This window comes from Suricata suricatta, chromosome 6, assembly GCF_006229205.1.
Source record: "Suricata suricatta isolate VVHF042 chromosome 6, meerkat_22Aug2017_6uvM2_HiC, whole genome shotgun sequence".
Taxonomy (NCBI): domain Eukaryota; kingdom Metazoa; phylum Chordata; class Mammalia; order Carnivora; family Herpestidae; genus Suricata; species Suricata suricatta.
This window is the reverse complement of record NC_043705.1, coordinates 75,570,981-75,597,501: the sequence shown is the minus strand read 5'-3', so window position 1 is coordinate 75,597,501 and position 26,521 is coordinate 75,570,981. Positions and strand designations below refer to the sequence as shown.

Here is a 26,521-nt window from a genome sequence, read left to right as displayed (position 1 = left end):
AAAGAACTACAAAGAAGGGAAAGCACATAAGCTTTAAGGCTGAATTTTTTCTTGTTGAGGATGAGATCTTCTTACTCCACCTCCAGAAGTAATTAGTGCACTGCTATTTAAGTGTGCTGCTAAAGGACCCAGAGGGGGAGAAGGACTATAAACTTGTGTTTAATCCTTCAGTTTCATCTAAGTTTGTGAAAGACTGGACTTGAGTTTCTGAAAAGTTTATTTGCAGTTAAAAAGAAAAAAAAAATCCAGGGGATAAAAGTACCTTCATTCTGAATAAAAGCAAAAACAGGTATGTTTCCTTTCAAATTCTTTGATCCTCAATTATTTACAAATGGTCAATAAATATTCCCTTGTGACCCAGAAGAACAAGCTCTGTGTAAGAAAGTTGTAATAGCACAACAATTCAGTTTATAAACAATGGCCACAAAAACACTTTACTGTACTGTTCAGCCACAGAAATAGAATTTAATAGAACTTCGTAAATTTTTACCTTAGTCTTCTTCCTATCAGAAGCTCTCCAAATTTTAATGAAAAGCAGTGGTACCAAAAAGAATTGGTTGCTTGACAATAGCAAATCATATGGCCACATGAGGATAAAGTAAATGCTGGATAAAATTTTTAGAGTTCTCCATATCTGAGTTTTCTTTAGACAAAGAGCCAGCGATAAATGATGTTACACAGTGAAATCTGCATCTCCCAGTTCCCAAGAACTTATCAAAGACACATCTCATCTGGCTGTTTGACAAGTGTGGCTCAGTACTGTTTATTAAGTATCTCAATAAAACAACCACGTGATAAGAAAAGAAATGAGTAAGAAAAAAACATTAGAATGATTAAGAATTAAAAAGAAAATAATACTAATTGTTATATTTTTAAAGTTTGTGTAGACTTGAGAAATTAGAAAAGATTTTTAGGTGCTAATTTGTATTAAAACTCATCATCATTGTGGTCATTTAAAAGTTTGAGATGAGGGGTTTTAAATGATTGTGGAAATCACAGCTAAAAAAGGGAGCCAGACAGTATCAATACTTTGGATTAATAATAAGTTGGAATTACATGCCAACTGAAGTTAAGAATGGAGAAATGAATGATACTGTATACCCCACAGTTTGAAATAAAAGAAAAATAAAAAAGGATGAAGCAGGGGAGTATCTTTTAAAATAAAAGCAAAACGTACCATTGGTTGGGTGTCGAGCAAATGAGATAGAAAACCTTTTAACAGCAGAACCGCGTGTGGCGTCTGAGAAAGAGAAAAACAGGTACCTGAAATTTGTAATAGCTATCAAAAGAAGGACACTTAAAAAAAGAGGGAAGAAACAAATATATAAGGAGGTTAGAATTAGGTGACATGCAGAAGGGAATGAGAGAGGGTACCGGTTAAAAGTAAAATGGCTTGAGGATAGAGGCAAAGTGTTTAATGAAATATATAAAAGAAAGAAAAGCAGGATGAGCCAGCAATTCTGGTAAGTCCATGTTTTACTGACTTAAGTAAATTTGTGGATATATGGAAAAAAGTTTTAAATAAATGGAAGGGTATAAACACTCCTATCAATAGGAGGAACAAGCTTCCAGAAGCCTCAAAAAATAGTCCAAATATTAAAACTTAAGAAATATTAACAGTGAGAGGCTATCCAACTAGGGATTCTAAAATACTCTTGTTTGTCTGTTTTTATAAAAATATTGCCAGGTATAGAAGTACATTTTCTTCTACTTATCCACATTCCATTCACTTTATTTTCTTTTTATCGGTATCAATAAGTAAAATAAGGGATAGCTATAAACAAAAGTTTAAAAGATCAAAGAAAGATTTATTCTTTATAATACAGCTTATCGACTATCTAAAAGACCCAATACATATGATGCAGCTCTAAATTTCACATTTGAACAAACTATTCATTGAGTAAGTACTGTATGTCTAACTATGACAAACTCTTGGATGAAACATGAATCCAAGCTATGGATAAGAGATCACTGAATGTCATTTAGGCAAAGGGTGCTAGGATTCCATTTGAATCAGTGGACTTAGGCTTGTCTCTGAGAAGTACTATATGCTCATGGGTGTGTGCATGGGTGTAAATATGAATCTGTGTGTGCATGTGTGCACATACCATCTATGCAGCCAGAAGAAGTCAGCTTTTTACGATGAGTACGAGCATAATCCTGTAGGTTAGGTGCGCTTGAGGAACCCCCGAGCACCGAGGTGCTAAACAGGCCCGCACAGTGAGACCCTGATGGGAGTTAGAGAGAATACATACACAACGGGTGTTCTTCCATTCACATGGGAGTTCATGCAGCATGCAATAACATGGCTCTTACCACACTTATCTGGCACTACCTTGAACAGGCTCACAATGTGCTTGTAATGTCAAGTTTAATATAATCACCACCACCATTTATCAAATGTACAAGTGAGGGTACTTAACACTGCATAAAATATGCCTACACAATAATTAGACATATACAATATTAAAACTATTAAAACACTACTATAGAGATTAATTTAGGTTGCTAAGGGATTCTGTCAATTTGCATTAATAGGTCATATAAAGAAACCTCTCAGCACAAATCCAGTCACAATAGATCAGCATTTTCGAATGTATGTCTGAAAGTGAAGAATCTTTTCTGATACTCCTGAGTTAAGAATCATCAATGTATGTTATGAATTAAAACAAATTAAAGCTTACTTATTTGTGAGAAGACCAGGTGAGAACAATTCCTTGTAGGTCATCCACACCTAAATCACCTTAAATTTCTAATACTTAAACAACTTAAGATCTTAATTAATAAGACCCTATGAAACACATTATTAGCAAATAAAACAGAGCCAATACAACTGATGCTGTTTGTAGCCAAAGTCTTCACACCCAAGCAAATCTTTTACCACTAGGTAAAGATTAAATTTCTATCAAATACATTATTATACATAAAGGAAGATCGTGTGGGAATATTAAAAGTTATCAACACAAGCTATATGTAATTAACTAAAGATCTTTAAGTAAGTAGGCACCAATAAGCAGTTCATACACTTAGTATATAAAGCAAGGTACACATACAGTTGAAATTTACTTACTTATGCTTTATTAAACCTATTTAGACAACTACTTACAGAAAATACTATGCTATTACTTCATACAGTTTACCAACAATGAGCTTAAAACCAGTAAGTTTAGAAAAATCTTTTTTGATGTTGCTTTGCAACATTATTCGCAAAGAACCAATTATGTCCTATAGGTCAATAAAGAGCAACAACTATCCCCGTGCATTAGTTTTGCATTGGTTTTCCTTAGAAAATAGTCAAAAGGAAAATTAATACACCAAAAAAGGGTTTAAATTCCCTACTAAAATTAAAGAAAAAAATTTTTTTAAAGTAGGGTTCACAACAGCACAGAGCCCAATATGGGGCTTGAACTCATGACCCTGAGATCAACCCTGAGTTGAGATCAAGAGTCGTTTGCTTAATCAATTGAGCCACTCAAGCACCCCTGAGTTTTTCCTTAAATAAGAAAAGTAGAAGGTTCTGTTTTGTATGCAACAGCATATTTTTCAATTTTATCAAGTGGGAAAAATGAAGTTCCTTCCTAAATTAAACCATCTTGGAATTTTAATTTCTAGAGTACAAGATTAAAAACTAGCATTGGCAATTGGACTAGGTAGTTTACAATGTGAATATTCAAAAAAATTATACATCAAAATTAAATACTATTTCTTCTTCATTTGATTGAAACTTTACTGTATACTTTGAGTTGTAGAACTCAACATTTTTGAATTAGTATATGTTAAATAAAAATAAAGCATAGCATTTGGTCATGCTTTCATCACTGAAGAGCTTTACATGTGTGCAAAATAGGGAGTTATAGGTCTGGAATTCAATTTCCTTTAGCCCACATACCTACAGTAGGGTTCTGCTTCTGTTCCACAAGAGTTCTTGGTGTTCGCAGGTAATTAGCATTTTCAGATACAACCTGCACAAGGAAAGCAAAATAAATGAGGTAAAAAAGTAAAATCCATTGAAGAGTCCATACTTCATTTGCAGCCTGTTCCAGACAGACAAAGGTTAATAAGCTGTATGATAAATATTAGTAGAAATACATAAAACATGAAAGATCATGCAAGATCCCCTTCTGAAGGGAGTCCATTTCATATGAAGTCCTTGCAATGAAGTGATGCGAAGCAGGCATTCAGAATGAAATATCATGTATGAAACAAGACAGATGAAAAGAAACAATTAATAGATTGATATAATTTCACTTTCTTAAAAGAAGCCAAATGCCCACTTTTAAACAGCTCCTGTATTTGAAGGGGGGAAAAAACAATCACAAACAAAAGAAAAGACAGACAGAGACTGTTGAGGTCACCATACAATTACTGATCCATGCACGGGCTTTATCAGAGTAACCTTTAACTATTCACAGCCTTAATGGATACCATAATCCCTTTTCCTATAATCAAATGCATTATATTTCCAAAAGGAAATTGCTGAAATTCTCAGAAAAGTCATGTGTAACAGCATGGAAGTGTAAAGCCTTCCATTATAAAACAAAATAAACCAAAAAACCCTAGTATTTTAAATTTCCAAATGTCATCACAGAAAGTCCTTCTGAAGTGATTTAACTTTGACCCATATTACTAATGGGCACCTATATATTGTGCCCTCTCATTAAGAGAGCGTTAAAATATTATACACCTGAACCCCACACTGTGTATATCCCTTGTATTAGATACTTCCAGATAAAAGAATCGTGAGGGAGAGAACATTCAGTATTTACATGTGCCCTGCTAACTAATACAGGACCATATAAATTTTGGATTTTAAAAAATGTTCATATTCTCAGGAAATTCCAAATGGAGTCTAATATTTCAATTATGAGGGAAATAGTTATTGAATTTTCTTACCATCAAATTACATAATTTTGTTCCTAAATGCTTTAAAGGACAACTATGTCAAAAAAAAAAGATTTCTTTCCTTTTTAAAAATATTTTTATTAACACCAAAAGTTCCAGGAGTATAAAACTTACTAATCTTTAAATCCTGGATATTTAAAACCCTCCCAGCAAAAAATCCTAAACACATGCAATGCAAGTGGTTTCTTTCCCTCAAATATTGTCAGATATCACAAGCATTTGAAAATTAACTAAAAGTTAAAATACAGAAGGATTTACTCTGATGTTAAATATAAGGGATTAGATGTCCTCAAAGACAGCTGTTTGTTGCTCTGAATGCGGGTAGGAAAATTTTAATGAAGTAAAGTTTAAAAACCTGTTGCCATGAGCCAAAAATACTGGATGTGAAAGCCAATGATTTGGGGGAGACAGGGGAAGAAGTGATTTGTTCCCCTGATCTGCGTCTTCGACGCCCAGTACCCACACCACTGGTATAATGCAGCCAGGTACCAGTACCCTCTGGGCTAGACACACTCAGGGGGCTCTCTTCCTGGAAGTGAGAAAGGGGCAAAAAAAAAAAAAAAAAAAAAAAAAAGCAGAGCATGCAAAGTTAGATACAACAGAGCCAAATGATCAGAAAGAAAAAAAAATACAGTTTGTTTGCATTTGTTTAACAATTTTTAAAAAACTATTAAACAGTAATTTGGGAGCCAAATATTTCAAATATTTGAGAAACTGACAGGAACGGCTTACAAATCTAACTGCATGTGATAAGAACTACCTGATTAATATTAATAAGAATTACCTTATTACCTTAAACATACAAAATATACTGCTTAATAGTTGTCTCTTGACTCTTAAAACTGGAAAGATTTCACAATTTTCTGTCTTAAGCAACCTTTAAAATATGAAAGTATTCTGCTTAATTTTAGATATTAAAGACATTTTGTGCTATACTGAGTAATCTTTCAACCCAAAGCACTAAAGAATCGTGCAAAGGGTTAAAGATATTTCAATGTATGTAAGGTAGAAAAGAAAACCTGACTGCGAGACATACAAAAAAAATAGAGGTAAGATGGATTCAAATTGCACTTGTTTGCACTTTCAAGCTATTTATTTGTTTACCCCCTCCAAAGATTATTCATAGAGTTCAGTAGGCAAAACATGCAGCAAACATTCTCATTTACATGTTTGCATGTTCAGGTTTCAGATAGTGAGGACAGAGTAAAATCTACTTGCACAAAATGAAGAGAATAGTCTTTTTCTCTGTGTGTCTTTTGGAAGTACAAACTTCTGATATCCATGGAGATGGTGGACGCTGGAAAAAGTCTTCAAGGTTTTACTTGAATAATTTACCTTATAGAAGTAAAAGTTTAGCATGGCATAGAAATAATCTCTTGAAAGCAACTATTTAAGTACTTATGAGAAAAAGGTTTATAAATGTGTTCTGCGTCTTAAGAATTACCAAAGGGCAGTGATTTTGTTGAAGATTTTATAAATAGAAATATGTTGCAAAATGAAGACTCCCAACACATTTCGCTGTATTAGCACGGCACCTTTTTGAAGTGCAGGAGGTTTAATGGTGAAAGTTTGAACTATTTGATTAATTTGCAGATTGCTTTGTTCAACATCAAAATCACTGCCCTCACACAAATGGTAGTTGAGGTTAAATTAATAATTTCATTTCCCAATTTTTTGAAATTAAAGCTACCTGAACATGACCCCAGGTTTCTCATTTTTAAATTAAGCTCTAATAGAACATAATTCCAAATTCTACAGTTGTTAGTCATCCTCTTTTATAATTAACTTAAAATATCAGTCATAGAAATCCTAACTAGTATACAATTTTCATTATAGAATTACAACAATCTATTTTACTGATGGATGTTTTTTCCTATACATACTTGTCCAACTGGGTCACATATATTTGAAATTGGAGAATCCTAAAGCACTTATGTTTGTATAATTTGGGGCTAAAGAAATGAGCATAGTTCTTTTTGCTGTTGTTTATATTCTGACTCAACAGCTGCTAGATAAATGTTATACCTAACTTAAGACTTGGCATGTTTAATTATCAACAGAAAATATTTTCCTAATTAAAGGTTTATGGTTGTTTACTTAAGCCTTTACAAAACATTTATAAGCACTAATCTCAATCAGTGCTGGCAACAATCAACCTACTGAGAATACCTAAATAAAGGTATTTAAAGTATAAAAATATATACAGGTGTTAAATATTTACTTAACTAGCTACAATCCAACTGTTTAGATTTCCTTTTAAATCTTCTTTTAGTAGTTATTTAAATGTTATTCTACTAGAGGACCTAAGAATTTGCTTTATTTAATTGTAGACAAAGGTAAACATTCAACTACCTCTTCAAATTTTCAAATTCCTATACTGATTTTTGCAATCAAGCTAACAATTTAGAATTTAGTATCTTTATTACAGTGTCATTGGAATCAGTTGTTGTTGAAGCATTTCTGGCAAAACCTCTCTACTTTCAGGCAAAAATTATTCTTTGCTTATTAAATCAGACTTTTAAAAAAGTTCATTAGAATAACCTAAAGTGACAGGACAAAAAAAAAAATAGATCAGCTCTTAGAAAGGTCTTATTTTACTGTATCTATTCAAGTTGGTTAAAAAACTAAACACAGAGCTGCAGATTCTTAAACAAAATCTTTTTTAATGGCCTCTATATTTTTAAAATATTTATTAGAAAACTAAGCAAAGATGAAAATCAAAAACCTGTTAGGTTCCCAAGTTCCATAATTAAAGCTGTATTTTCTTTTCTGGTTCATTAAAATATAGTTAGTTTATTTTATGAATGCATGCTCTGACACACATACTTACTTCATTTGTAGCCATCTTCCTAGATCTTGGAAGTGGAGACTTCCTGTGTATATGAATTGGCTCTGATACCATTGGTTTGAACAGTATCACAGCACGATCAACCTCATCTTTTTTAGAAGTGTGTGGTTCATCATCATTATCAATTTTAAAAGATCTCCTGCCTTCATTCTGTAGGCAAATAATACAACATATAAAATTCAGATAAATTATCTTCTGATGAACAAATTGGTGACATCAGTTGAACTACATATACAAAACTGTTTATTCAAATTAATCCATATTATTTAAATTTATATAGCAGCCTAGTATTCTTTTGGGTATCATGAGACAGATGACAGAGTATCCAACTTTAAGAAATATGTATACTCCATGGAAAAATTAAACAGTTAAATGACAACATAAAGCCATCTAAAACAAAGTGCTTAATTATATTACATCAAATGCCAAAATAAGAAAAAATAACAACTGACAGTAATAGAGAACAGAAATCAGTTTTATTATATAGGAATGTCATCATCATGAGCACAAACTAAAATAGCATTTTAATTTATAAATTTCAGTTTAAGTTCTGTTCCAAATATTCCCAACATGTGATGACTGCATACATAAATAGTCATGTGATGACTTACTAAATATTTATTGGGTGTATACCATGTGCCAGGACACAGATGTATTAAGATAAAGTCCCAGATAAAAGATAAATAAATTTTAAAAATTTATACAAAATATCTATCTGCCATAGAATGAATAAATTGGGGCATAGTCATACATGAAAACATGTATTTTAAAGCAATAACAATGAACAGACTAAAACTAAATACAATTACATCAAAGACTCTCACCAGCATAAAACTAGCAAAAAATAAATCAAGTAGATGTAAGTACTAAAAAACCCTCATCAAACTAAGGAGAATAGAAAATGAAGAGGAACTTCTTTAATTGGTTAAGGGATATCTAAAATCTTGACACAATCATAATGGTTAATAAATCACTGAAATACTAGTGTGTCTACCATTACTAAATCTACTCAACACTTTATTGGATATTTGTTACAATGAATAGATACAATCATATATATAAGTAATCCAAATGACTCTATGGTTAAATTATTAGAATGAATAACAGCAGGCAGTGAGGCTGATAATTATAAAATATTCATATAAAAATGAGTTAAAATTCAATATGACAATAACAGTGAAATTTAAATAAACCACTTGTGATAGCATAAAAATACAAAGAATTAGGAACTAATCTGACAAAGACAAAACACATTAAAAAACTGTTAATTTTATCAAAAAGATATAAAAATAGCTAAATAAATTCAGAGATATACCAAGTCCTTGGACCAGAGGATTCAGTACTGTGTTATTTCCCTCAAAATTGACCTAGAGAATTTATGTAATCTCAATCAAAATCCCAAAAAGATCTCTTTGCAACATTATTTTTTGCTTTAGTTGAGAATGTATTCAACACCATACTGGTCCAAGCCAGTAGCATTTCATAAAAGCATATCCAAATGGCCAATGAACATATTTGAAGGTGCCAATCCTTACTGGTCAGGAGGATAATGTAAATTTAAACCATGACAAGATATCACCACATATCCCTCAAAATGGCTATGCTAAAACAAAACAAAACAGAACAAAACAAAACAACCAAGTGCTGACAAGGATATGGCTGTATCTTTAGAAAAAAACTATTTGACTGTATTTTCTAAAGTTGAACTTATGCACATCCTATGATCTAGCAATTCTACTCCTTGATGTATATCCAAAAGGAATGTGTACATATGTTTACTGAAAGACTTGTACAAGAATTTCATGAAAGCACTCATCATAATTGCTTGAACTGGAAACAAATAAATGATCAAAGTGGAATAGATGAACACATTGCACTATATTTATTTCTATTTATTGCTGCCATGTAATCCTAGATAACAGAAATAAGAGAATGGATGAATATCATAAATACAATGAAAGAAAGCCTACCCCATACTCCCAAAAAGCGTGTATTTTGTGATTTCATTTACAAAAAGTTCAAAACTAGGAATAATTAAAACACGGTGCTAAAGGTCTTGATAGGTATCTTTCGGGAGAAGACAGGGAGGCTGTGATTCAGAGGAGCACAACTGACCTCCTGGAATGATATTATTCTATCTATAACCTGGCTGGCTGTTTTATAATTGTGTTCATTTTGCAAAACATCATTAAGCTAACACTTATGAATTATCAATATGAATTATAATTTAGTAAAAAGTTTTAAACTGAATCTTTATTTAACTTTGAAAGATTACTGTAAGGATTAAAACACAATACTTTGTGCCACGTGCTTATGAGCACGTTTACCATGCAATAGTGCTCAAGTAATACAACCACCACAACCCAAACCAAAACTATACTTATGCATTCTAAATAATGGTCTTAGAAATACAAAACATCTAGGGGCCCCGGGATGGCTCAGTCAGTTAAGTGTCAGATTCTGGCTCAGATCATGATCTCAGGGCTTGTGAGTTTGAGGTTCTGTGTTGACAGGCCTGGAGCATGCTTAGATTCTTTGTCTCCCTCTATCTCTGCCCCTACTCCACTAGAGTCCTGTCTCTGTCTCTCTCTCAAAAACAAATAAACATCAAACAAAAATTAAAAATGCAAAGAATCTAAATAAAACATAAAATTCTAGTATGTTTCGAAATGTTGTCTCCTACCCTCCCCCGCAGGGTGCCTGGGTGATTCAGCTGATTAAGCGTGTGACTCCTAATTTTGGCTCAGGCCACGATCTCACAGTATTTAAGATTAAGCCCTGTGTCAGATTCTGTGTGATAGAGCGGAGTTTGTTTACCATTCTCTCTCTCCCTCTTCCTGTTTGCACACTTTCTCTAAATAAATAAACTTCAAAAAAAAAAAAAAAAGGTAAGAAATGTTGTCTACCTAATTCATACATCATACATAGAGAAATTCATACCATCTTGCTACTTTGTAGTTGAGATAAGAATTGAATTACATAAAAGGAAATTCTTAAAGAAAACCTCATGAAAATTTAGAACTACAGTAATCAAGCACTGAGAATTTCATATTATTACCTCTCTTGAAGCTGGTCTATATCCATACCCAGATGGTAAATTTTTGTCTTCTTCGCATCCTTTAGCTCCGGGACTAAAATGTAATTCAACATGAAAGCGTTCCTCCGAGGAAAGATCCTAAAAAATATTATAGAACATTTTCAAAATGAAAAACTTCAGGCTATTTATTTATGTCTAGTAATACACACAAATCAAGAACTCTCGTTACCTTGTTCGGATCCTCATAAAGCATGATAACAATCTGAGTCATGTAATTGAGTTCATTGACAACATTTAAGTAATCCATAGCCCGTTTCCACTGTTCATCCTTCGATTCCTGAACAAAAGGCATATGGTAAGCATTTTCCCATACTGGTTTACTTGAATGTCATTTTATTTTCATTATGGAGGTTATTTAATTTTGAGTGATACCATACAAATAAGGTAAATAAGTATATGCTCAACCTTTCAAAATAACTCTGCTATATTTTAGTCTTGATAAATTACTTCTACTTCAGTAAATTATTCAAAAAATATCTTACTGGCATTCTTAGAAAGTCTAGTGGTAACTTTAAAAAAAAAAAAAGCTTCTAGAAAGTAAAAATTAAAAAACTCTTGAACTACAAACTCACAACTGAATTCTGAGGGTAAAGAGCAGTGAATTGTTAACCTTAAGTTCCAAAGTACCTAATGTAGTACCATGCTTTGTAAACTGAATACTATCCTGTAAGAATAGAGCTATTTTTCCACCATCATATGATTCATTACTAACAGTAGATGAGAGGTACAATATCCAAACAAACACCATGTTCTTTTTAAACTCTAAATAACTCAAATTCATTAGTTTCTCTTTATCTTATTAACACCGGGCTGTAACATCAACTAAAATATTTTGTATTATTGTTTGCTTAAATTAATCTCCAAAGGGAAAAGAGCATGTCTTTATCCCCAACATCTAACACAGTGCTTATATATAGAAGACCCTTGACAAATGATGGTGAATGATCAATTACTGAAATTGCATGGACCTGGTATTAGTGAGTTGGTTACAAATTCAAAGGTTGGAATAACTTATTGTACTTACATTGCATAAGGCACCATAGCGAAGAATAGATAGTAAAGAATGTACATGACTTTCACTGGTAAAGTATAACCTGGTACGGACATGACGTTCAGGAGACAGAACACCTCTGGAATACCTGAAGTCAGTAGCAGACAGTGTTAGAATATAACCATATAGACAAAACTCATTAAGTACTGAAATTATTTTGTAAAATGGAATTTAATCTTACTAGAAGTAAAAGACCACAATAAGTAAACCTATCATTCCTCCAACCACAATGAAGGAGTTACCTTAGTAGATATTCCTCTAACATGAAGATTAACTAGAACTCACTGGGAGCTCTGAGATTAGTCAAAAATAAAGTTAACATTAGTCAAGTGCACTGCAAATAGGTCATTTTAGCTCCTCGATTAGCAATGACAACCATCAAAGCCCTAAGGAAGTTCACAGACATGTATGCTGCTGCCTGGGGTACACACTGATGATCCCATGTGAATGATGACACATATCAGCTTTCCCTTTTCTTCAATTTGGAGCCTTAAAGAACCTTGGTTGGAAGTTAGCTATTAGGAATACCTACGTAATTCTTATTTCCACAGTGCGCTAAGTGACACATTCCTGATTTCTTCATAGGAACATTAGATTTAAAGTATGTATAAACAGATGCCTACAGATTTAAATACCAGTACAGTCTCTTACACAGGATGGAGTTTATTTACAGTGTCATCATCTTGTGTCCTCTGAAGGTCTGAGCGAATTTTTCTAACTAGAGGAGTACAGTAGCCTTTGGCAATCTCCAGTTTTTCAGCTTTAGTTATACCATATTCCTGAGCAGAAAATACATGATATTAGAAAAAGGATATAATGACAAAGCACTCTAACAAATGCACTGCTAAATTAAAACATTCTAGTAAGAGACAAAGTATCTTTATTAAGCTTGTTTTGAATGTTATATATTTACATTTTTTGCAACTGCCAGGATACTATTTCTACAACTATTATGTGTAATGGGAAATTTTTTTTGATAGAACTGAAAAAGCGAGTGATTTCTGAAGAGGGGAGGATGAATGGATGAATGTAATCTTTATGGACAGTAGTTCAACTCAATCATAAAGTTTTAAATGAAAAACTAGCCCTAAAAGAAGGATGGATTAAGGACACAAACACTAAAGCATAGAACAACCCTAGGAAAAGAAATACAAAAAAATGATGAGATTTGGCTTATTTGAATGTCCAAGATGAAGAATGCTAAAAAATTATTTAACAGCCTTTGGCTAATACTTTTAATACTTTTAAAGACTTACCTAGTGGTGAGCAAAAAATGTCACAAAATCGTCAAATTTAATGATGTTTCTAAGTGGATTAAATTTACAATGAGGAATTATGATATGTGTTAAGAAAACATAATAAAAATAATTGTGATAAAAATGAGAGTTCAAAGAGGTAGATTTGAAAATGACCTGATGTGTGAAGAGAAAAAGCTATGATATCTGTGTATATGGAAAGCAGGAGAAAGCAGGAAAGTGGGAATGGAAGGGATAGAAACAGAAAGGAGAGAAGAGAGGAGGAGGGAAGAAAGAGGCGTATATACTCTCTCCAAGTTCATTCAGGATTTCTGAATACAAAGGCTACTTCCTGCTATCAAGAGCTTCCTAGACAGCAAAAATTCTTTATGGATAACAGATCTGAAAACTGCCAATGAAGAAGAGATTGATTGATTACAGATGAAAGGCCTATGACAATAGAACTTGGTGTCATTTATCTTAAACTAAAGCTTGGATGGTTCAATAATCTTGCCAACATAGGTGACTGTGAATTCAGTAAGCAAAATATATATATGTACATATGTACACATACATATATAATTGTGTATGTGTAAACAAAAGGAAAACAGTGGCATTTAAAATAATCAGAGAAGGGGCGCCTGGGTGGCTCGGTCAGTTAAGCATCCGACTGACTCAGGTCATGATCTTGAGGTTGTGGGTTCAAGCCCCACATTGGGCTCTGTGCTGACAGCACGGAAACTACTTCGAATTTTATGTCTCTCTCTCTCTGCCCCTCCCCAGTTCACATTCTCTCACTCTCTCTCAGAAATATATAAATATTACAACAATTTGTTCAATTAAAAAAATCATCAGAGGATATTTTTTGTGTATTACCCAGGTATGAGGAAACAGGTACTCTTATACACGGTTTAACTGAAGAAAACTGGTAAAAGATTTCTGGAGCTATAGAAATAGTCTTGAGTGCATGTAAAGATGTGTAAAGAGAGTGAAAGAAAAGAGACCATATTCCCAAATATGAAAAAATGTTTAAATATTACATCATACCATTTAGCAGTTAAAAATAATGATATACATATAGGTTTAATAATATGGTAAGAAGTTCTTAGTTCTAAGCAAAGGGACAAAAATCAGGTTGTAAAACAGTATGCCTTTCCTGGTTCCCTTTTTGCAAAGAATACATTTGTATATGTATGAATTTATGAGAAAAACTGCATCTTCATGAATTCAAGAGAAAAGTCCCTTAAGAATTTTCTAAAACATTAAGATGTTCTTCTCTAGTTGGTATATTACAGTGATCTTTTTTGCTATTTCTACATTTCTAATTTTACACAAAGGTATATTAATTTTGTAATAAAGAAATCTTTCCCTTTAACACATTGACATATTTTGTTCATCTGCTACCACCAACTGGGATCAAATAAGTAGCTGTTAGATATCCTAGCTCTCATATGTAATTACAATATTTCTGCCATAAACAGGACTAATTAAAATACCAGATGAGGCTATCTGAAAGCTTATTATGTGGTTATATTTAATGAGAGTGTCAACTGACTTTGTAAGGCAAATACTATTATAAATAGTCCTATGCATTTCACAATCCATAAATAATCAAAGACACAGTCTTCAAACTTTCTTAAATGTATTCTCAGTTAAGAAAACCTTAATGCCAATTAGATATTCTTATCGATTGCCATACCATCATGATGATTTTAAAGTATCATTTTTAGGCCAAGTCCTCTATTTGCTGAAAATTGAGACTGGTCAAAAAAGTGAAAAGTTAATTTTATCACAGCAAAAATTCTTAACAACTAAAAATTAGTTTAACTATTAAAATAATTGAAAGTAACAATGTTTGTTATATTTAAGCTTAGAAATTATTAGAATTACATAATTCACATTGCATAGATATAAAAATTAATCAATTCAATGTAAGAATAGAAATGTAGTTTTAGAGGCATAGCAACACTTTGAGCAACACATCAGAGCATATATGCATTTTTCTTGCACAGATCGTGATATTCTCCAAAACTAAATTAGTATATTCAAAACAAGTAAAAATTTTACATTATTTGCCTGAATCATCAAGTCTCTAAGCTTGAAATACTCTTTATTTCCTTGAAAATGAAGTAGGCAAAATTTTCATTATTTTCCATTACATACTATCATTACAATTACTGCATATACATTTGTGAGTCTTAGTTTGTTTAGTGATTGAAAATGCCTGTGTTTGTTTTGGTCCACGATTTGGTTCTGGATTTATAAAGGGTAAAGTAAAAAAGGAAAGCAATATTTACTGGGCCGAATTCAACACTTCATTAGACAAGAAGAAATTCCAAATTTCTGCCACAAAAAGTTAGGGAGGTAAACCCAAAGTTGTCCTTTACTTAAATTACAATCACAGAACTCTAGCAAAGCATGTAAAAAACTTTAGCTTTTAAATCTAAAACTTTACCAAAATACAATTATGATTTTACCAAAAATTAAGACAGATTTCTATAAGCTTGGACAAAATGTTGCCTGAAGAGTCCCAAGATTTAAAAAATAAATAATCTATCCAAGAAAAACATTCTGGATAAGTTCTCAGGCTGCTGAGATCTGAGATCTGAGCTAACAGCATCAAAAGACAGTGTAAGAGACTGAGAACACCGGGCATGACAAATAAAGATACAAATGACATCTCAAATCTTCCCCAAACTATTTTCATTTTTACTGATTCTTTTAATTACAGTATTTTAAAAAAGTCATTTAAAAAATTTAAGTTACAAGGAGATGGTAGGAATTTTCTTCAGTGACATAGGGAATATACCTGAAATATATACACAACATAAAGAAGAAATTACATCTAAAACCCTTTTAACGCTTGAATATCTTTTTAAGCCCAACTCTAAGAAATCAACTTTCCATTCCCAATTCTATAACATTTATTATACTTCACTGAAAAAGAAGAGGCATGAGATAAAATAAGCCATGTAACAAAACAGACATGATTATGCTAACAAATCATTTGTGTATTTAGCCACTGGTGATAAGTTTAGATATATTTAAAGCCTCCTCTGAAGAATTAATACAGCCACCTTAAATATTTAAGAATCTTATATTTACAGCTTAACTGTTCAAAAGCATACTTTTAAGTAATCTTCACTGTAAGAATACTAATATGCACTGAACTCAATATGCACAAAAACAATACAAAACAATGAAAAAAAAAACTGGAGCTTACTTATACTTCCAACCACTGAGTTACATAATATACCAAAGATGGTCTATATTATATAACTGATCAAACAAATAGTGTTCTGAGGCTGAAAGAATAAACTAGTCTTTTTTTTCTTATTTTTTTTAATGTTTTACTTATTTTTGATACAGAGAGAGACAGAGCATGAGAGGGGGAGGGGCAGAGAGAAGGAGACACAGAACCGGAAGTAGGCTCCAGGCTCTGAGCTAGCTGTCAGCACAGAGCCTGACGCGGGGCTCGAATCCACGAATGTGAGATCATGACCTGAGCTGAAGCCGGAGGCTTAAACGACTGAGCCACCCAGGTGCCCCAAAAATAAACTAATCTTTAATACAAACACAAGTAATTATCAGTAAGTCGTGCACTGTCTGAATTCTGGGTTTTTTGATGTCCATAGCTTTTCCTGAACTTTCTGTAATATTAAGGACACTGATCCTATTTTAACGTTTTTACATGTAAGCGAAGCAACTTTTGCTCAGAATCCTCATACTCTTCATGTATTCCATTTTTTCCTGTTTTAAGTTTAGCTCATAGTTGGAATGTCTGATCTACTCCAATCTCCAATCTCCAGTATGCACATAATCATTGGTAACTGAGTTGAAAACAGGTCCCAAAAGGGTATCTGCTAACATATCCTGTGTCTCAATTTGTCTTGTCACTTACCTCTTTATTATCAATCTGATTGTCTGCCTTAATTACATTTCATTTATTTGAATTCTGGTTACACCTTTATTTTTATTCTCTTAGACATGAATAGACCCATGATCCAATCCACACCCCTCCATTAACACCTTATACCTTGACCTCTACATAATAACTTCAAAATAGTTGCACTTGAAGTAAAAAGGCCTGCTACATTTTTCTCCCACTCCCCACATATTTCCATAGCACAGACTTGATAGGTACTGAGTACCCAGCAAATACTTAAGTGATTTATTCACACTTTTTCAGTTGTCTTGTTAGTACATTATTGTTAAGAGTATCAATTCTTAAATTTTAAAAAGTCACTGCCATCAAACTATTTTAAAATCAGGTAATGACTTACTATACTAAAAAGTTTAAAATATAAAATTCACAATTACTTTCCCTTTAGAAATTGTGGATTTTATAGAGAGATGAAAACCAACATCTTTTATCCAGTGATGGACATTTTAAAAGAATCTACCCAACACTGTAAGAAAACTAGTTCCTAGGGTTACTTACCTGAGGGATAACAATATCTGCTAATGCTTTTGAAAGCCTATATAATTCCATTGTATTTTCTAATTTCAAGGAGCCATTATGCTGGACATCATATTTTATACAGTCATATATGTCAGGGATTTTACTAATGTCGTATCTTCCATTCTTTGTTTTAAAGTCTTTTTCCAACTTGGACCATCTACGTAGCATAAGCTCTAATGTTTCGCTGTGGTAAAGCTGAATATCTAAAACAACACAACAAATTTAGCATATTAAACTTAGACTCAGATAAGGGTATATATTAAAAGGTGATCATTAGAAACTTTTTAAAAATATCAGAGGTAAAACTATTAAGAAGGTAGGGAATGTTACCATAGGAATATACTACTAGTAATCAAATATTTTATAAACTTAAATAAAAGATATAAACACATGCCTTAGGACTTGGGCTTGGGTTTACAAAAGACCTTTCCTTATGTTACACACTTCAATAATCAGAAGAAAAAGAACAACAATGATAACAAAACTCTTAGGCTAATACATTTTAATTCAGAATTTAAATACTAAATAATTTTCTTATTAGATTCCAAAAACTAACAGAATAGACAGTCTTACACTGAAAGGAGCCTTAGAAGTTAATTAGTTCAAAGGATTTACTTTTACCACCAAGAATTCTAGATTTCAAAGTGGCCCACGTTATAAACAAGCTAATCTCAAGAGTGAGAATCCAGATCTTCTTCTAATTGTTTGCTTACTATGCTAGCTATTTGTTGCTTAAGTATATGACAATGCTACACAATTAATCAGATAATAATATTTTATTATCTTTGCCATGTTATCATGGATAAAGAAACTATAACCTAGTTATTATTCTTTTGGTGGATGTATGTTAATTCACACCTAGATATAGTATGAGAGCCTTACTTTTTTAAGACTGAGGGATCTTATCTTAAAATGTTTATAGTAATTGGTTTAGAATTTTTATTTATGTTCCAATGCACATAGTATTTACCTGATGATTTGGGATCTTCCATTCGATGTCTGATCTGAGAAGTCAAACTTTGTATCAAGGAATAAACTTTGTCACAGGTCTTCACAGGATTTTTAATTAAATGCATTGATTTGATAAGAGAAATGCTCCCAGACGGAGTAAGCTACAAATGAGTAAAGTATATGTTTCACATTTAGTTATGTCTAATGGTCCAAGAGAACAATATACAAAACTTTTCAGTAGCTGGAGAACAATTTAATACCATACATGAAGATCACCCCCAAAATACAGTAATAACATCAAGAAGTAAAAATCTCAGAATTTCATGTTAAAAAAAATAGCAAACATAAGTTATCATTAGATTATCCATAGAGAAAACTTAGCACAAGTACTCTAACTTAAAATGTGAGTTTATCCTAACTTACAGTGACAAATTGCTGACTTAACATAGTTCTAGTCACTTGACATATATTTACATGTAATAACCCTAAGACTCTATTATTATCACCATTGTTTTCCACATGAGGTACTTAACAGAGGTTAAGCAACTTGCCTAAGACCAAACCAAGAATATGTCAAGAGCGGGAGAAGCTTTAATGGAGTCATGTATAAATTTTTCAGTAATTTATAATGTAAATAAAACTGTTCTAAACAAAGATTTTCATGATAAATTAAAAAAAACCCCAGCTTTATGCAGAGATACACCTAAAAATATATTTCAAAAAGACTGAAAGTACAAAGAAGAAAAAGATATGCAAAACCAAGAAAGAGGGGAAAAACTGTTGTTGCTATATTCATCTCAAAACTTTGAGGCAAGGTGTACTGATTGAAATACACTGATCCTAAATCTGTAATCTAGCTGATAACATGGCATCAAACATGTAAAGCGAAAATTAAGAGAACTACAAAGACAAGGAAAATCCACAAATTAAATGGGAAATATTAAGGCACTGCAGTAAAGAAAGAAAAAACAAAAAAAGTTAGTAAGAATTTTAGTTTATTAAAATGATAGAAAGTTTGAAACAAAAATCAGTTTAACTTAAAAATGTCATGGATTTGGAAATTCTAAAAAATACACAGCTCTGAATAAACTATGATCAAAGAAGAAATCACAAAGGAAATTCAAAAATGTCTTGAACTGCATAAACCTCAAAATTTATGCACATAGTCATAAAGGGAAATTCATGGCCTAACCATGAATTAAACTGATCAAGAGAAAAAAGACCACACAATGTTATGAACTAAGAAACAACATCTCTACAAAATCCTGTAGACATCACAAAGAATTTAAAGAGGATATGATAAACTTATACATGAATGTAACTTAATACTGACACAACATATAACAGTTAATTACTCAGGACTCTATGATTATAATGATTATTTGATTACCCATAAGAAAAATGCCCACAGGATTTACTAGTAAATTTTACCAAACATTTCATTAAAGATATGTATACAAACTATTTCCCCCAAATAGGACTCCCTAACTAATTTTATGAGAGTAGCATAATCCTGATATTGAAAGCAGATATAGACATAAGAATTAAAATGTAAAGGTTAACCTGACTCCTGAACATAGACGTAGAACTTCTACCAAAAATACTAAACCCAAACCAGTCAGCTATATTAACACCACCCCCACAACCACCACTCATTTATATGTATGTGTGTTTATTTTAAAATTTGGTAACTTTTCATGATAAAAACTTTTAGCAAAATACGGAAAGAGTGAAATTTATTTTTAAAAAGAATAGCTATTTAAAAGTCTACCGAAAACATACCTAATGGACAAGTGTTAAAGGCTGTCTTTGAGAACATGGACAAGAAAAGAAATGCCACTTCTGGTGAACAGTGTTTTGAAGGTGACAGTTATGGAAGTTAAACAATAAAAAGAATAAAACAAATACGGAGCAGAAAGGAAGAAACAAACCTGTATGTTTTAAAAGGATCAAAAAATCGACAGAAATATTATTAAACTAATAAGTGAGTTCAATAAGGTTGATGCATATAAAGTCAATATTAAAAAGCCATTTCTACACAGCAACAATCAGTAAGTAAAATTTTTAGAGGTACTATTTACAATGGCACAAAATTTGATGCATCTAAATCAGTATCTCAAGAGGATTTTTTGCAGTGTATTTTAAGATTTATATGGAAATGCAAAAAAAGCCCTGAAAAACTTAAAGAAGGAACCATGTAGGACTTGGGAGATCTTATTCAGTGGCATAGGATCAAGTAAAGAATATAGTGTAGAAATAGACTACAAAGATAGATTGTAAAGATAATATTATAAAGTAATACTATAAAGGAAAGTCTTTCAGTATGTGCTGCTGATATACCTATATGTACATACGGTTGGCAAAAATCAATTTTGACATCCCTACCTCATAGCACACACACAAGTCAGTTTTACTTGGATAACAGATAAATGTGAAGGACAAAACAGTAAAGCTTATAGATCATACAGAAGAATATTTTATGACCTCTAGTTTGAAAAAGAAACGTTCAAGTGCACTGACCACAAAGGGGAGTGGGAGACAGAGGCATCCAGTTATTGAAGTCATGGGGACAGACAGTACAGTGCAGGGAATATGGTCAGTGGTACCATGAAGCGGGGTGAGGTGACAGATGGTAACTACACTTGTGGGGAGCAAAGCATAGAATATATAGATCTGTCTGTCTAATCACTGCGCTGTACACCTGAAACAACACTGTGTGTCAGTTATACTTCAATAATGAAAAAAAGAAGTTATACAACATCAAAAAAAATGCACTGATCATACACGAAAAAATTCAACTTGGAATTCATGAAAAAGAAGAACCTCGGCTTATTGAAAGACATAATAAAGACTCAGAATAGGTGATAGTATTTAGTACACATATCCAAAGAACCTCTACCACTTAGTAAGAAAAATACAGACAAAAAGTAGAACAAAAGGACAAGAAATGTGAATAGAAGGCTTCATGAAAGAGGATATCTACATGGTCAAAAAATATTAAAGCCACACTGAACTACTATTACACATCCATCTTCAGAATGACCAAAAGTGAATAGTCTGAGAATACCAAGATTAGAGACTATGTAGAAAAATGATTTCTTTCATGGACTTCTAGTGGGAGTGTAAATGGGTTCAATGACTGGAAACAGTTTGACATTATCTACTGATAGTGAAACACAAGCACACTGTGGGTCACAACAATTCCAATCATAGAAAGCACCCAAGAGAATGCATGTTCATATGCACTAGGAGACATTTAAGGACACTCATAAAAGTACTAATCACAACAGCCCAAAACTATAACAAATGATATAAAGTATATATAAATTACAGTACATTCATAAAATAGAACATGGGTCATTAAACTATGGCCTGCAGGCCAAATGTGGCCTGTGGCATGGCCCATGAGCAAAGATTGGTATTCACATTTTTATTTAAGTTCATTTATTTTTGATAGAGAGCATGAGGGGCAGAGAGAGAGACAGAGAGAGATGGAAACAGAGAATCCCAAGTGGGCTATGCACAGTCAGTGCAGAGCCCAACGTGGGGCTCAAACTCATAAACTGTGAGACCATGACCTGAGTCCAAATCAAGAGATGATCACTTTACTGACTGAACTACCCAGGTGCCCTGGTATTTACATTTTTAAAAGGTGGTTAAAAATCAAAAAGAATATGCAACAGGAGACCACATGTGTGACCCCCAAAGCCTAAAATTTACTATCTGGTCTTTTACAGAAAAAGTTTGTCAATCTCTGAAATAAAATACTACATAGAAGTGATTATTAGTTAACTAAGGAAATTCTCAAAAATATGGATAAATGTCACAAACATGACATTGTTTTACCAAAAACAAAAGAAAACCTACTCTATTGTATGAAGCTTAGAAAACAGCCCAAACTGAGACCATAGTAGTTAGGGATGATTACTTATCCAAATAAGTATTCTTGATATGAGAAGACTACAAAAAAGAGCAATATTAAGTCAGGGTAGTAATTATTTCTAGGAGGTTGGGAAGGAGTTGCAATTGAGAAGGGCCACAAAGGATCAGAGGTTTCCCAACGTTCTATTCCTCTACCTGGATGGCGACTATAGAAGTATTTGCTTTATAATAGAATACGCTCTAAGTTTTTGTTTTATATACTTTTCTGTGTGCACATATTTCACAATGTTAAAGAGTTTGCTAAGACCCACCTTTTCATAATCTTCAGCAGTAAAATCTCTGTCTTTCTGAAGTATTTCATGAAGTCTCGCTTTCACACGCTGCTGACAACTGCTCAGAGAGTCACTATCACTATCCAAGAGACCATTCATATTCGCACTTTTTACCATCTGAACAAGGATGGGTGTAAGCTCTCCTTCTAGAGCTAAGAGCCCCTAAACATATTAAAGCCAACACAAATTCAAAAATTAGTATGCAAACTAACAGAAAGCAGCATAATAACTGTTTTGTTACATGCTGAATTTCATAAGGTGTAAGCTAACTATTTGCAATAAACAAACTTAATTAATAATGTAGCCCATCACCATTTTCAGGGCTTGAACTGGAAATTTCAAATTTGAAATGTTTAAATATAGCCTTAGCAAAAATCTCTTAAAATGCGATATTAGATGAAATTTTTAGTAACTCTGGAAAACATTTACTTATACCTTTGCAAAAGCAGCTGCAGTCATCTGGACTCGTCCTTCATCAGAGGCATATATTTTGAGGTCATGTCGGTAGGTACTATGTAATCTAAGTAAACCACAACCAGGAAATCCTGCATAATCTCCTGAAAATAAATACTAAAATCACTTAAGCTATGTTTTTGTCTCATTGTATTTCTATAAATATTTAGTAACATCTCAAATTAAGTGAAGATTTGAAAATACAATGCAAAAACTTAATCCAATTAAAGAAACTCCAAGATTTACCTTGACCTCCAGGATACATACACCTGAAAGCTCTTCCAAGTTCTTCGGCCTGGACCCTGCCTGCGGGAGTTAGTTCTCCTCCCCATTTTAGAACCAAGAGTAAGGATGGTTCTTCTCTTCGGCTGTCTAAGATACATGTTAATGAATAAAAGAAAATAAATGTCAAGTTTGTTTCTTTCAAAGAAAGGTTTCAAGATTAATTTTTTGTTTTCTCCTCTGCAGTGGAAAATAGCCATTTTATGTAAATTATTTTGTTCCTTCGAATGTACCTATCTTTGTAGGATCTGCTTCTATTAGGAACAGCCTTTGCTCCCCCTGTTAAAATCTTAGTCTAATTTCATTATTTCTTCCTCACTTTAGGACTTCCTCACTTCCTTTTTCCCAGTTTTCTGAAAGGAAGTGATGTTTCTACCTTCACGGCTCTCATAGTGATATGACAGCGATAGTATTTGCCCAAAATATTTAATTTAGCTGTGCCAGCTATGCTACGTTAAAAGCCCCTTCACCACAGGGTGGAGACCTTGTCTTTATATCAAGAGGCTCGCATAAAAGTGAAGTGAAGATGTATTCATTTGTACAGAAGAATTAGTCATTTGCAGAATTTTCCAGAAAATATGAGATGAGAGCCTAAAACTTATTATAATTTAAACTTATAAATGAGATATACAATAAAGTGTAGCCAATAGCAACTTTTAAAATTTGGAATTGTGTAATCTTTTTTCTCAGATATTAGGAGAGGTTCCACAAGCAAATGAATTTTTGTACCTAATTTATCTGCCCTTTATCATGTCCTAAGATCTGCACTGGGATACAGAAAAGAGGTAATTTAAAAATGAACAATAGAAGTGCTAAAAAACTTAATGATGATTCATGAAAAGTGAAAGAGATCAACTTTTTCCCTGGGGCTAGTATGTTGTAGTTGTATGTGCATTATTAGGCAGGCCACTATTAATTTATGGAAGACAATTAATTAAGACTTTTTCAATCACATTTATAGAATGTTTTTGATCACAAACATTCAAGTATAGAAAATTAATCTGTATTGCTATTAATCACAAAGTGTGACACAGTAGCAACTGTCAACTTTTAAAATAAATATATGAAGATCAATATAGTCAAACTTGTGTTCATATTTAAGATAATCACTACTTCAATTTATGCCACTATACATAATGCCATTGAGAATATCCCCACAGATCAATCTTTTCCAGACTATCTGACCACTTCCTAGAGATAGATTCCTATAAGTAGATCATAGCATATGAGGGATGCCTGGATGTCTCAGTTGGTTAAGCGTTCGACTTCATTTCGGCTTAGGTCATGATCTCATGATTCATGAGTTTGAGCTCTACTTGGGGCTCAGCACTGTCCATGCCATGCAGAGCCTGCTTGGGATTTTCTCTCTCTCTGCCCCTCTGCACTCATACTTTCTCTCAAAATAAATAAATGAACTTAAAAAATAAGATCAAAGCATATTAATAAACATTTTTTGAAGCTTCTCATATTGCCAAATTATTTTTCAAGGAGCTATGTCAATTTATACTCCTATCAACAGGCTGAAATCCATTCATACTATATTCTCATTAACATTATTACCAATTTGATGAAACAATAAAATAAGAAAACACTTTGCTAGTGTGATAGGCAAAAGTAATTGTTACTATTATTATCATTGCTTTATTGGGCATCTACATTTCTTCATGAAATGGCTTCTCCAATTTCTGTCCATTTTTATTTTATTCTTCTTATTATTTTTAAAATGTTTAGTTATTTTTGGGAGAGAGAGAGAGAGACTGAGCAAGCACACAAGCAGGGAAGGGGCAGAGAGAGAAAGGGAGACAGAGAATCCAAAGTGGGGTCTAGACTCTGAGTTGTCAGCACAGAGCCCAATGGGGGAACCTGAACCCATGAACAGTGAGATCATGACCTGAGCTCAAGTCGGATGCTTAATTGACTGATCTACCAAGGCACCCCTCTGCCCATTTTTTATTTTAAAAGGTAAATGAATATTTGGAATTTTATGCTGACTGCTTTTAGGAGACTGACCTCATTTAAATGCTTTATTCAGACTTATTTGGTGGAAGAAATTAACTATATTAGAAACATGATTATTGTGTATTTTTTCAGTCTTTTTGTAGTTTTTGAGCGTTCTTCCTAAAAACTCTGCCCTCTTCTACCAAAAGAGGAAGAAAGGGTCCAATTAAGTAACATTTAGTTATAAATAGGCTTTCTGAAACAACTCCAGAATAAAAGGGAAGTCCTAAGCAGTTTTCAAAATAAAATCTATCCTTTCCTTAAAAAATAAAGAATAAAATCCACCCTTTATTTGAAGGATAGAAGGCAAAGTTGACCAAACTCCACTTTATTTTTCCTTTATTCAGCATGTCAGTCCCTTAACTACTACAGAGGAGAGGGACCAAAGGCAGTACAATGAGTAAGTCTCTATGTATAATTAAAATACAATAGGCATTAATAGTGATATACCTTCCTCTTCACTAGATGTTTTAGGACAACCATGAGGCAGATAAGTTAGTTGGACTTTACGATTTATTCCAGAAAAATGGCCATACCTGAAAAACAAAATGCCAAACAAAATGAACAATATTCAGTAAGTGTTCAATGAAACCTCTTAAAGAGAAACTAAAATCCATCTAGAGAAAAACTAAATGTACATATTAATGCCCTCTTCTATTTGTCATTCATTATTGAATTCTTTAAAATACTATAGTAGAAAATCTGTACCACGCATAGTCATTCTAATCACATTAAATAGGAAAACAAAAAGTTTCTCTACGAAAGTTACACAATTTTGAAGAGATGACAAAGTGTTGAAATACATAAAACAGAAATGTATGGGCATTTAAAAAATTAAGGAAATAAGATTCTAGGTGGCCAAATGTAAAGCTTCTAATAGTAATACTGGTGTAATTAATTTCACTTTTAAAGCATAGTTCAAACTTGTTTATTATTTAAACATTTAGTCTGTGGTCAAGTTAGCCATGTGGCTTTTATCCTAAATGGTACTAAATAAAAGATCAAATGTGTCTCATCAAAATTAAAAG

The 26,521-nt window shown here is 32.6% G+C and overlaps 1 protein-coding gene across 13 annotated transcripts in view; it reads right to left on the bottom strand.

Moving 5' to 3' along the window:
* The window catches only part of PPIP5K2 (diphosphoinositol pentakisphosphate kinase 2), a 66,669-nt gene that overhangs the window by 13,995 nt on the left and 26,153 nt on the right, over positions 1-26,521 (bottom strand). For 3 of the 13 annotated variants that reach the window (XM_029942648.1, XM_029942649.1, XM_029942659.1), the window contains exons 14-28: positions 25,944-26,029; positions 23,460-23,585; positions 23,196-23,317; positions 22,740-22,922; positions 18,566-18,707; positions 17,575-17,798; positions 12,550-12,677; positions 11,872-11,986; positions 11,017-11,124; positions 10,809-10,925; positions 7,733-7,900; positions 5,258-5,431; positions 3,890-3,962; positions 2,109-2,228; positions 1,178-1,240 (exon numbers count right to left, since the gene is read on the bottom strand). In XM_029942648.1, the coding sequence (XP_029798508.1) occupies positions 1,178-1,240; positions 2,109-2,228; positions 3,890-3,962; positions 5,258-5,431; positions 7,733-7,900; positions 10,809-10,925; positions 11,017-11,124; positions 11,872-11,986; positions 12,550-12,677; positions 17,575-17,798; positions 18,566-18,707; positions 22,740-22,922; positions 23,196-23,317; positions 23,460-23,585; positions 25,944-26,029 (1,949 nt within the window). Of the gene's footprint in view, positions 1-1,177; positions 1,241-2,108; positions 2,229-3,889; positions 3,963-5,257; positions 5,432-5,545; positions 6,238-7,732; positions 7,901-10,808; positions 10,926-11,016; positions 11,125-11,871; positions 11,987-12,549; positions 12,678-17,574; positions 17,799-18,565; positions 18,708-22,739; positions 22,923-23,195; positions 23,318-23,459; positions 23,586-25,943; positions 26,030-26,521 lie in introns of those variants that run through there. The other 10 variants (XM_029942651.1, XM_029942652.1, XM_029942653.1 and 7 more) reach the window with 10 other exon arrangements.